This window comes from Piliocolobus tephrosceles, chromosome 9 (genome assembly GCF_002776525.5).
Source record: "Piliocolobus tephrosceles isolate RC106 chromosome 9, ASM277652v3, whole genome shotgun sequence".
NCBI classification, from domain to species: Eukaryota; Metazoa; Chordata; class Mammalia; order Primates; family Cercopithecidae; genus Piliocolobus; species Piliocolobus tephrosceles.
In genome coordinates, this window is record NC_045442.1 from 39,167,983 (window position 1) to 39,180,993 (window position 13,011).

General features: G+C 40.2%; 1 protein-coding gene across 2 annotated transcripts in view; it reads right to left on the reverse strand.

Moving 5' to 3' along the window:
* Nucleotides 1-13,011, reverse strand: part of TBC1D12 (TBC1 domain family member 12) — a 137,491-nt gene that overhangs the window by 14,986 nt on the left and 109,494 nt on the right. For both annotated transcript variants that reach the window (XM_023226306.2, XM_023226307.1), the window contains 2 exons: nt 10,627-10,715; nt 8,811-8,882 (listed from right to left, as the gene is read on the reverse strand). In XM_023226306.2, the coding sequence (XP_023082074.1) occupies nt 8,811-8,882; nt 10,627-10,715 (161 nt within the window). The remainder of the gene's footprint in view (nt 1-8,810; nt 8,883-10,626; nt 10,716-13,011) is intronic.

Sequence of the window (13,011 nt, forward strand, 5' to 3'; positions counted from 1 at the left end):
AAATATTTTGCATTATTTATTGACTTATGGTGTGATGTACTGAAAAAGACACATTGTTTATGCAGTATTGCTGACAAAACTGTCTAACCTGAATCTAATCATGAAAAAACAATCAAATTCAAGTTAAGGGTCATTCCGCAAACAACTAGCCTTAACTTTTGAAAAGTGACATTGTTACGACACACACAAAAGGCTGAGGAACTGTTCTGTTTTAAAGGAAACTAAAAAGAGCAACTAAATACCACACATGACCCTGAGTGGATTCTGAACCAGGAGAAAACTGCTGTAACTTTGCTATTAATTTGAAGTTGTTCAAAATAAAAATGTGGGAAACAAACAAACAAAAAAACACAAACAACAAAAAGATACCTATCTATAGGTGCCAGGCAGATCACCTGGGGTCAGGAGTTCGAGACCAGCCTAGCCAACATGGTGAAACCCTGTCTCTACTAAAAATACAAAAAAATTAGCCAGGTGTGGTGGCAGGCACCTGTAATCCCAGCTACTCGGGAGGCTGAGGTTGCAGTGAACCGAGATCAGCTTAATAAATAATACTTTACCAGTTGAAGCACCTGTGTAACCCACCCACTTTCTGTCATTTGGAATTTCTCTCTTCCTCTATGCCTGGCTAGGATATGGGACAAGGTAATCCACTTAAATTCCCCACCCTTTATTGTTCTTGCAGGCTTACACATAGGCTTCTTATTTTTGGTGTCTTATTGATAATAACTATGGAGAAACAAGGATTTATAACAAAAAATAAATGAGTCGGGCATGGTGGTTCGTGCCTGTAATCCTAGTAATTGGGGAGTCCAAGGCAGAATTGCTTGAGCCCAGAGATTCAGGACCAGCCTAGGCAACACAGTGAGGCTCTGTTTCTACAAAACAAAACAAAACAAAAAACAAGGTGGGGGAGTATACAAATCTTACAAAGTTCTTAGAGTAATATCTGATTCCTGGTCTACATTTTTTACTCCACCTGAGATACTGGGAAACTTGTTTGTCTTCTCACTTCTACTTTTATGATACATCCACCTTAAATCCCCATTATAGGGCAGGCCCAGTTCACTGTAAGTGCCAGGCAAAATAATAGCCACCTCCTTGCTTAAAAAGAGAAAACTTGCATCAGTGGATCTACAGACAGGTAACACTCAAGACTCATCCACAATTGCTCTACCCAGAAGCAATCTATAACCATGTCTTGAAAGTAGAAAACTAAGACAATTCAATAACCTTACTCTAAACCGTAGTGGTTTTAAACTGGGATAAGTGTGTTTTATAGCCACAAACAGTATCCAGAAAGTACACAGTCATGGATATTTTAAGGGAATTCAATCCCAGATCCTCAATTTACATATGTCTTCTTTTCTAAACATGATCTGGCTGACAATGCCACAGTAACAAGTGAAAGTCACAGTCCTCACCCATGACAAAAATTACTAGGGGGAATTGCTATAAGGCATGAAATGTGGATAATTCTAAATATTGGTTGGGGAAACTTTCTGGCTTCCTGTCACATATACGACTAAGTAAGACTGAATTCTAGTACATGGTAGAATGGGGATGAGTAATGACAATACAGTGACCTCACCTTTTCCGTATCACATGTAGTATCAAAAAATACATAGTCCTCAGCCTGGCGTGGTGGCTCACACCTATAATCCCAGCACTTTGGGAGGCCGAGGCTGGCAGATCACTTTAGGTCAGGAGTTGGAGACCAGTCTAGCCAACAAGGCGAAAGCGAAACCCCATCTCTACTGAAAATACAAAAAATAGCCAGGCAGGGTGGCGTGTGCCTGTAACCCCAGTTACTCGGGAGGCTGAGGCAGGAGAACTGCTTGAACCCAAGGGGCAGAGGTTGCAGTGAGCTGAGATCGTGCCACTGCACTCCAGCCTGGGCGACAGAGCAAGACTCTATCTCGAAGAAAAAAAAAAAAAAGAATGCATAGTCCTTGAGGGAGAGTCCCAGGAGAACAAAGAGAACAGCAACTGCAGTACAGAGCCCCATCACGCAGGCTGGAGTACAGGGGTGGGATCTCGGCTCATTACAACCTCCGTCTCCTGGGTTCAAGCAATTCTCCTGCTTTAGCCTCCCGAGTAGCTGGGATTACAGGCCTGTGCCACTACACCTGACTAATTTTTGTATTTTTAGTAGAGACGGGATTTCGCCATGTTGGCCAGGCTGGCCTCAAACTCCTGACCTCAGGTGATCCCCACCTGCCTCGGCCTCCCAAAATGCTGGGATTACAGGCATGAGCCACCGCACCCGGGCTGTGGTTCTTTTAAATAAGTGTAACTGAAACGTGAACCAAGATTACCAAATTTTTTCAAGAATAAAAACTACAGATAAAACTTTCATATGAGTTATTTATAGATTCAGCATATGTTATTCATTAACATAGTTAAAAAACGTATTTGGTCAAATCATGACATGAAATAGGTATTCCAATATAGTCTACACTATTTTTAACTTGTAAAGTAAGTGTGATTTGACTGACTGGTTTGTCAATGAGCTTTGATACTCAAAAAAAAAAAAAAAAGTTTCCTTTAGCTAGTCAAATTTGATAATGCAATAAGGTCAACTAGACTCATTCAGGTACATATTATTCCACTTTATGGTTATTTGCTATTTGAATTTAAAACCCAAGGTTTCTCCCTGAAACAAACTTTAATAAATAGATGTATTAATATTCACACAGTTATAGCAAGCCTGTTTAAGAAAATAATAGAATCATTTATGACTTTTTGTGTTTTATTTATGTTTTTATTTATTTATTTTTAGAGTCTCGCTCAGTCGCCAGGCTGGAGAGCAGTGGTGCAATCTCTGCTCACTATAATCTCCACCTCCTGGGTTCAAACGATTCTCCTGCCTCAGCTTTCCACGTAGCTGGGACTACTACCAGTTAGGTTATATGGTAGTCATTTTACATAAATTCAATGACCTAACAGAGCTCATTTTGGCAGCAAATATACAACGACCTAATAAGTCTGCAGCCAGGGTAAAAAAATTTATATATTTAAAACATATTCTAAAAAAATCATTATCATAAGTGTAATAAAAGTAATGGTATTTTAATTTTCCCCAATTTTTCTCAGTATACCAGGTTAAACAAGTGCCTTTAAGTGAGGATTTTTGTTTGTTTGTTTTGAGACAGAATCTCACTCTGTCACCCAGGCTGGAGTGAATTGGTACAACCTCAGCTCATTGCAACCTCTGCCTCCCAGGTTCAAGCAATTCTCGTGTCTCAGCCTCCTGAGTAGCTGGGATTACAGGCATGCGCCTCTGTAATTTTTGTATTTTTAGTAGAGACAGGATTTCGCCACGTTGGCCAGGCTGGTCTTGAACTCCTGGCCTCAAGTGATCTGCCTGCCTCAGTGTCCCAAAGTGCTAGGGTTACAGGCACAAGCCACTGCACGCAGCCTGAAGATATAATTTTAATAGATTTTTTTTCTTTTTTTAAAATCTAGTGTAGGCTGGGTGCAGTGGCTCATACATAAACCCAGCACTTTGGGAGGCTGAGATGGGAGGATCACTTGAGCCCCAGGAGTTCAAGATCAGCCTGGGCAACAGAGTGAAACCTTGTCTCAAAACAAAAAACACAAAACACAAAATAAAATTTAGCCTAAAATGTCAGTAATAGATATTTTGACTAGTCTCAATAAAGGCTTTTGGGATACTTTACAGAAACTGAGAAAATGAACAATTCTAATGATTGGTAACAACATGTTTTTGCAACTCAAGTACTTAACAGTCTTCTGTTTTCAATAAAGTTGAAGGAGAATTTAATTGAGTTACTGAGATAATTAAAAATTTGTTTTGTTTTTTTCATTTATGTAGTCTCTCTATTTGTTTTGATCAGTTATACTAATAATTATAATTAGAAAAAACATTTAATATTTAGAATATTATGTATATCAGAAATAAAGCTAATTTTTCATTTTTAATTAATTTATATATTTGTAGCAGAAGTATAATGAGATTACTAAAGACTTTTGGGTAGAAAAGTGTTACATTAGAATAAAATTCTGTGACAGAAATCAAATAAAATATAGTAGTCCTCCACTTTCCCCAGTTTTGCTTTCTGAAGTTTCAGTTACCTGTGGTCAACAGTGGTCTGAAAATATTAAATGGCAAGTTCCAGAAATAAACAAGTCATACGTTTTAAACTGCATGCTATTCTAAATAGGGTGGTAAAATCTGGAGTGGTCCTGCTCCATCCTGCCAAGGAAGAGAATCATCCTTCTATCCAGCGTAACCATGCTGTATATGCTACCTACCTGCCTAGTAGCCATCTCGGTTATAAGATCAACTGTTGTGGTATTGTAGAGCTTGTGTTCGAGTACTGCTTCTTTTACCTAAATTGTTAGAAGAGTGTTATAACTGTACTACTTTATTAGTTATTGCTGTTTATGTCTTATTGTACCTAATCAATAAATTATATCATAGGTATGTATGTATAGAAAAAACATAGTATCTATAGGATTCTGTACTATCTGCAGTTTCAGGACAAGTACAAAACCCTATATAGGCCAGGCACGGTGGCTCACGCCTATAATCCCAGTACTTTGGGAGGCCAAGACAGGTGGATCGCCTGAGGTCAGGAGTTCGAAACTAGCCTGGCCAACATAGTGAAACCCCGTCTCTACTAAAAATACAAAAAATTAGCCGGGCGTGGTGGTGGGCACCTGTAATCTCAGCTACTCGAGAGGCTGAGGCAGGAGAATTGCTTGAACCCAGGAGGCAGAGGGTGCAGTGAGCCAAGATCGTGCCATTGCACTCCAAACTGGGCAACAAGAGCGAATCCCCGTCTTGGCCAGGCGTGGTGGCTCACACCTGTAATCCCAGCACTTTGGGAGGCTGAGGTGGGAGGATCATGAGGTCAGGAAATTGAGACCATCCTGGCTAACATGGTGAAACCCTGTCTCTACTAAAAACACAAAAAAATTAGCCAGGTGTGGTGGCAGGCACCTGTAGTCCCAGCTACTCGGGAGGCTGAGGCAGGAGAACGGTGTGAACCTGGGAGGCAGAGCTTACAGTGAGCCAAGATAGTGCCACTGCACTCCAGCCTGGGCAACAGAGCAAGACTCCATCTCAAAAAGAAAAAAAAAAAAGAACAAATTAAAAAGAGCAAAATCCCATCTCAAAAACAAAAACAAAAAAAACCAAACTTACATATTCCACTTGGTGTCTTGGAATATATCCCTTGAGGATAAGTGGGGACTGCTGAATATGGCTATTACCAAAAAGACAAAAGATAAGTGTTGGTGAGGTTGTTGAGAAAAAAACTTGCACACTGTTAATAGGAATGTAAATTAGAACAGCTATTACAGAAAACTCTACGAAGTTCTTCAAAAAAACTAAAAATGGAATTACTATGTGGTCCAGCAATCTCACTTCTGGCTATTACCCGAAAGACTTGAAATCAGTATATCAAAAAGATATCTGCACTCCCATGTTCACTATAGCACTACTCACAATAGCCAAGTTAAGGAATCAACCTAAGTGTACATCAACAGATGAATAGGATGACAGTGTGTGTGCGTGTGTGCATGTGTGTGTGTGTGTGTGTGTATACAAAAGAATACTGTTCAGCCTTAACAAAGGAAGGAATTCTGTCATTTGGGACAACATGGATGGAACTGGAGAACATTATGCTAAGTGAAATAAGGCAAAAACAGAAAAGCAAATATTGCATGTTCTCACTTAAATGTGTAATCTAAAACCACTGAACTTATAGAAGCAGAGAGCAGAATGGTGGTTACCAGAGGTCTGGGGGTAGGGAAGATGATAATCAAAGAGTACAAAAAGCTCCAGGTTGAAATGAGGAGTAACTTTCATTTTTTTTTTGAGACAAGGTGCCACTCTGTTGCCCAGGCACAATCTTGGCTCACTACAGCCTCAAGAGCCTGAACTCTAGCGATCTTTCCACCTCAGCCTCTTGAGTAGCTGGGACTACAGGTGCAAACCACCAAACCTGGCTAATTTTTTATTATTTGCAGAGATGAGGTCTCACTATGTTGCTGAGGCTGGTCTTAAACTCCTGGGCTCAAGCGATCTTCCCACCTTGGCCTCCCAAATGCTGGGATTACAGGCATGAGCCACCATGCCTGGCCTGATTTTTTTTTTTTTTTTTTTTTTATCTATTACACAACATGGCAAATACAACTAGTGATTGAGTACTGTACATTTCACAATCTCTTAGAGAGTAAATCTCAAATACTCTCATTACAAAAAAGGTCAAATATTTCAGATGTTGGGCAGATTAACTACTTTGTTTTAATTATACAACATTATATTAAAAATCATAATATCAGTCAGGCACAGTAGCTCACATATGTAATCCCAGCACTATGGGAGGCCAATGCGGGCAGGTCACTTGAGCCAGGAGTTCAAGACAAGCCTGGGAACAAAAGCCTGTCTTAACAAAAAATACAGAAAATTAGCCAAGCATGGTGGCTTGTGCCTGCAGTCCCAGCTACTTGGGAGGCTGAGGTGGAAGAATCACCAGGGACCAAGGGACCAGGAGGTCAAGTCTATAGTAAGTCATGATCACGCCACTGTACTCTAGGCTGGGTGACAGAGTGAGACCCTGTCTCAAAAAAATAAAAATAAAAAAAGAAAGAAATACAAGTTCAGAGAAAAAGCAAAAAATGTAAAATATTAATGAAAAGCTTGTTAATATATATATTTTTAAATGGACTATGATATATGTAAATTCATTACAGTATTTAAATTCCACTACAGACTTCTTTTCTTTTTTTTTTGACAGGGTCTTGCTGTGTTGTGCACGCTGGAATGCAGTGGTCCAATCCTAGCTCACTGCAGCCTGGGAGTCCTGAGCTCAAGCGATCTTCCTGCCTCAACCTCCCAAAGTGCTGGGATTTACAGGCCCAAGCCACTGTGCCCAGTCTGGGGACATTTTTTTTTTTTTTTTTTTGAGACAGAGTTTCGCTCTTGTTGCCCAGGCTGGAGTGCAGTGGCATGATCTTGGCTCACTGCAACCTTCGCCTCCCAGGTTCAAGCAATTCTCCTGCCTCAGCCTCCTGAGTAGCTAGGATTACAGGTGCATGCCACCATGCCCGGCTAATTTTTGTATTTTTAGTAGAGACGGGGTTTTGCCATGTTGGTCAGGCTGGTCTCCAACTCCTGAACGCGTGATCCACCAGCCTTGGCCTCCCAAAGTGCTGGGATTACAGGCGTGAGCCACCTCGCCTAGTCTGCCTGGGGACATTTTTAAAAAACTATAAGATGTCAAATTTAACCAGTGCTAAAAAATTAAATTATTTACAAGTAAACTTACAATAAAAAACTTTAAATTTCAGCTTAAACATGTGAAGGGGATACAAGGTGTTCTTACAATTCATTCACAGAATACCTGAGTAAGAGAGTTTAAAGACTGTGCTCAGTGGCCGGGCGCGGCGGCTCAAGCCTGTAATCCCAGCACTTTGGGAGGCCAAGATGGGCGGATCACGAGGTCAGGAGATCGAGACCATCCTGGCTAACACAGTGAAACCCCGTCTCTACTAAAAAATCCAAAAAACTAGCCGGGCGAGGTGGCGGGTGCCTGTAGTCCCAGCTACTCAGGAGGCTGAGGCAGGAGAATGGCATAAACCCGGGAGGCAGAGCTTGCAGTGAGCTGAGATCCGGCCACTGCACTCCAGCCTGGGCGACAGAGCGAGACTCCGTCTCAAAAAAAAAAAAAAAAGACTGCTCAAATCTAACTTTCTCTATAAGGACTATCTGATGATCTTTCCAAATACTACAATCTGCCCCACCCTAAATCTGGCACTTTCCCCCTTTATCATCCCACACTTTTCCACAGCACTTATCTTTTAATATAATTACTTGTTTGTTGTTTATTGTCTCTTTCTTCTAAACTGTAAGCATTGTAAGGAAAGAAATCATTTTGTTCACTGAGGTATTTCAAGTACCTAGAACAATGCCTGACATATAGTCATAAGTGCACAATATTTGTTGAGTAAACAAACATAGAAATGAATATGCAACAGAACAAAGTAACTTGTATCAGACAGTCACCCTATAGAGATGTCTAACATTCTTTTATTTTAAGGCAAAAGTGAGAAGATGAAAGTTCTATAACTTCTAGTTAAAAATGGCAATTGAACATCACATCTTTCTTTGTTCTCCTGAAACATCCAACTAAAAATACAGTAAAGAAAAAAAATATTAACCCATGAGGACTACAAGAATGAAAAATTATATAGTAGTTAACAGTATTTTAGAAATTGTAAATTAAATAAGTGTAGAATGTTAAAACTAAAATATCTACAGAGGAGGAAGCCAATAATCAGCAAGCCAATTCTGCTGTAAAACCCTGAAGGCTCAGAAGCTGAAGTTGTCAGGTACCTGTGAAATTGAGAAATAGAGCTAAAAATAGGATTGGGTGAAAGTCTGTATAAGGAGCAAATCCCCTCCCCTATCCTTTAGGGACAGGTACCTATCCTTCCGTTAACCTGGTAGAACATAGGAGGTTAACTCTCTAGAGGCACAGTCATGGAAAAGAAGGTTAAAAGAGGGAGACAAGGCACCCCCCTGGCATCAGGACATGAAATAAAAGTTTAGAAATTGCATGGTGAAATCTCCCACAGCTCCCCCAGAAACCTGGCAGTCTCAAGTACATATAACCTCAGCAAGAGATGGAAAGATTCTTCACTGGGTAAATTGATAAGCCCAAGAAAAACAGACATAGAGATACAGACATTTGGGAGCTATTACAACATAGGATATTTTGATAAAGATTGTAGATAAAATGCGTACATTCAAAAAACAGATCGAAACAAATACTTACATAACCAACATCAGGTCTGTAGCACGTGTATGCCCCTAAAATACTATGTAAGACATCATGATATGGGCCACCCTTAGGAGAGAAAAATGAAATTTGAAACTGTACAAATAATTGTCTCTAAGTTAATTTTTATATAACATGTTAATAAACTGTAAATTTTCCTAAATGACTAATTTTAGCATATTTAATAAAAAATATTATAAATGTACTCTGCCAAGATGTTTTCCAAATTATTAATAAGAAATATTTAATACTGCAGATGGGTGCAGTGGCTCATGCCTGTAATCCCAGAACTTTATAGGAGGTCGAGATGGGCAGGTCACTTGAGGCCAGGAGTTTGACACCAGCTTGGCTAACATGGCAAAACCCCATCTCTACTACAAATACAAAAATTAGCTGGGCATGGTGTCACACGCCTGTAATCCCAGCTACTCAAGTGGCTGAGGCAGAAGAATCGCTTGAACTCAGGAGGCAGTGGTTGCACTGAGCCAGGATTGCACCACTGCACTCCAGCCTGGGCAAAAGAGTGAGAATCGCTAAAAAAAAAAAAAAAAAGAAAAAGAAAAAGAAAGAAAGAAAGAAGAAATATTTAGTACTAAATAACAACAACAACAAAAAAGTCAAATAAACTTACTTGATGGATACAGGCTATATAATTTGTCAACAGTTTTAAAATCTTCTAGATTTAGTATAATAAGAGTATGATGAATACAGACTGTTTCATTTTATAAAATACAGCATCAGCAAAAAAAACCATCAAGCTACACTAAACCGTGTTAATAATTTTAATCTTACTGGTAAAAATTTTTATCTCTTTTTATTTTTATAAATCTAAACATAGAAGAATTCCATGTATAAAGACTTGAATCAGCTGGGTGTGGTGGCACATGCCTGTAATCCCATAACCCCAGCTACTCAGGAGGCCGATGCAGGAGGATTGCTTGAGCCTAGGAGTTCGAGTCCAGCCTGGGCAACACAGCAAGACCTGATCTCAAATTTAAAAAGAAATAAAAATAAAGACTTCAGCCAAAGGTAAAGTACATATAATGTAGTCATTTCTCTTTCAATAAGGTATAATCAACTTCATAATAGCCTATGTACAAAAAAAAAACATTTCTTCCTATTTTAATGATAATTCTGAAACATTTTAAGTTTTGTGACAAAGTTCTTTATATTTTAACAATATACTAGGCCAAAACATTAATAATTCATATATCTTACAAAATAAAAAGCAAAACAAATTCACTGCAATAAAATTCATCAAGTACCTACTACATAAAAGGTATTAAATGCTATGCTAACTACAATGTATTTTGGTCAGTGGAATAAAAAAATAGAAATTCCGGGCCGGGCGCAGTGGCTCAAGCCTGTAATCCCAGCACTTTGGGAGGCCGAGACAGGCGGATCACGAGGTCAGGAGTTCCAGACCATCCTGGCTAATACGGTGAAACCCTGTCTCTACTTAAAAATACAAAAAACTAGCCAGGCGACGAGGCGGGCGCCTGTAGTCCCAGCTACTCGGGAGGCTGAGGCAGGAGAATGGCATAAACCCGGGAGGCGGAGTTTGCAGTGAGCTGAGATCCGGCCACTGCACTCCAGCCTGGGTGGCAGAGCAAGACTCCGTCTCAAAAAAAAAAAAAAAAAAATAGAAATTCCTTTATAATTTTATAACTAGTTTTAGACTTTTATATAAGGTCCCCAGTTTCTATAGTTTTGCCTTTTTTAAAGTAATAGCTATTCATTTAAATAATCTGTTGCCTTGGATATTGACAGATTTTTTTTTTAAAGTAATTACAAGCTGGTTAGAAACCCTCACCTTCTGAAAGATGTAGAGAGATGGAAATGTACGGGATATGTCCAACTTAATTAATTCCAGACTAGCCTCTCGATCCGCAACAGATACACCTGCATTTACCAAGCAGATACAATTTAAATGATCACTTGGCTGTAACAAGTTCAATTTTATAAATACAGAATGATCACACAGCATATGTGTTATTTAATTAAAGTTAAAAGCTGAATAATCAAGAAATTATAAGAAATGTCACATAGCTTTTGTTAGAACTTGTTAGTCTCTTGTACAAAAAAGATAGCTATACATTTTTCAGAAAGTTATATGGTAAAAGATTTCTAGTTCCAGTTTTTACAGAAGACAAAGGCAGACCATTATTTCCATGGTAACAACTAGGAAAAAAATTACAAATATCACATTTAAAAAATCATCAGAGAGCTATGGATACAAAGAGATCAATAGGATTTAAATTCCAGAAAAGTAAGAGGCTTTCCTTGGTGAGTAGGTGTTGTGGGAAGTCAGGGAACCCAAACGGAGGGACCAGCTGAAGCCACAGCAGAAGAACATAAATTGTGAAGATTTCATGGACATTTATCACTTCCCCAATCAACACTCTTATAATTTCCTACATCTCTCTTTACTTTAATCTCTTAATCCCATCATCTTCACAAACTGAGGATGTATGTCGCCTCAGGACCCTGTGATGATTGCGTTATCTGCACAAATTGTTTGTAAAGCATGTATGTTTGAACAATATGAAATCAGAGCACCTTGAAAAGAACAGGATAACAGCAATTTTCAGGGAACAAGGGAGATAACCATAAAGTCTGACGGCTTGCGGGGCCAGACAGAACAGGGTCATATTTCTCTTATTCCAGAAAGCGAATAGGAGAAATATTGCTGAATTCTTTTCTCAGCAAGGAATAACTCTGGGCAAACGAATGCATTTCCAGGCAGAAGTCTCTAAAATGGCCACTCTATGAGTGTCTGTCTTATGCAGTTGTAGATAAGGGATGAAATACACCCTGGTCTCCTGCAGCACACCCAGGCTTGCTAGGATTAGGAAATTCCAGCCTGGTGAATTCTAGTCAGACCAGTTGTCTGCTCACGAACCCTGTTTCCTGTTAAGATGTTTACCAATGACAACGTGTGCCCAGCAGAACATGGACCTTCATTAGCAATTCTAGTTTCACCCTGGCCTTGTGATCTCACTTTGTCTCTCAGTCCTTGTGATATTTTATTGCCTTTGAAGCATGTGATCTCTGTGACCCATTCCCTATTCGTATACCCCTCCCCTTTTGAAACCCCTAATACAAAGCTGCTGGTTTTTGTGGCTCAAGGGGCATTATGGAACCTGCCGACATGTGATGCGTTCCCCGGACACCCAGCTTTAAAATTTCTCTCTTTTGTATTCTTTCCCTTTATTTCTCAGACCAGCCAACACTTAGGGAAAACAGAAAAGAACCTACGTTGAAATATCAGGGGCTGGTTCCCCCAATAAGTAGACACCAGTGTCCATTTTTCTTCCTAGGGTATCTGCCAGGTCTGGGTATGGGCTTAGGATCAAGCTTGCCATAGACAAAGTCACTCTGGTTGAAGGAAGAGAAACCAGAAGAGCTACACATGGCCAAATAAAACTGATGTGATAACAGGAATCTGGAGGAGTCCTGAATGTGTACCTGGTTTTCCCTATGGGACTTTTCTGAATGCAGAAGGCCGGGCTAGAAATACAGAATAAAATCACCCAAAGTCACAAGGTCTTGAGAGGGCCTATCATTGGAGGGAGATACCTGTAATCAAAATAGAACACTTTGGGCTGGGTGTGGTGGCTCAAAGTGCTGTAATTCCAGCACTTTGGGAGGCCGAGGTGGGTGGATCATCTGAGGTCAGGAGTCCGAGACCAGCCTGACCAACATGGTGAAACCCCGTCTCTACTAAAAATACAAAAATTAGCCAGGCGTGGTGGAGCATGCCTGTAATCCCAGTTACTCAGGGGGCTGAGCCAGGAAAATTGCTTGAACCTGGGAGGCGGAGGTTGTAGTGAACTGAGATTGCGTCACTGCACTCCAGCCCGGGCGACAGAGCGAGACTCGATCTCAAGAAAAAAAAAAAAAAAAAAAAACACTTTTTCCCCATCAAGAAATTTGAAACTCAAGATAAACTAAATCTATCAAAAGCTGCAACCCTGGCCGGGCGCGGTGGCTCAAGCCTGTAATCACAGCACTTTGGGAGGCCGAGACGGGCGGATCACAAGGTCAGGAGATCGAGACCATCCTGGCTAACATGGTGAAACCCCATCTCTACTAAAAAATACAAAAAAAAAACTAGCCGGGCGAGGTGGCAGGCGCCTGTAGTCCCAGCTTACTCAGGAGGCTGAGGCAGGAGAATGGCGTAAACCCGGGAGGCGGA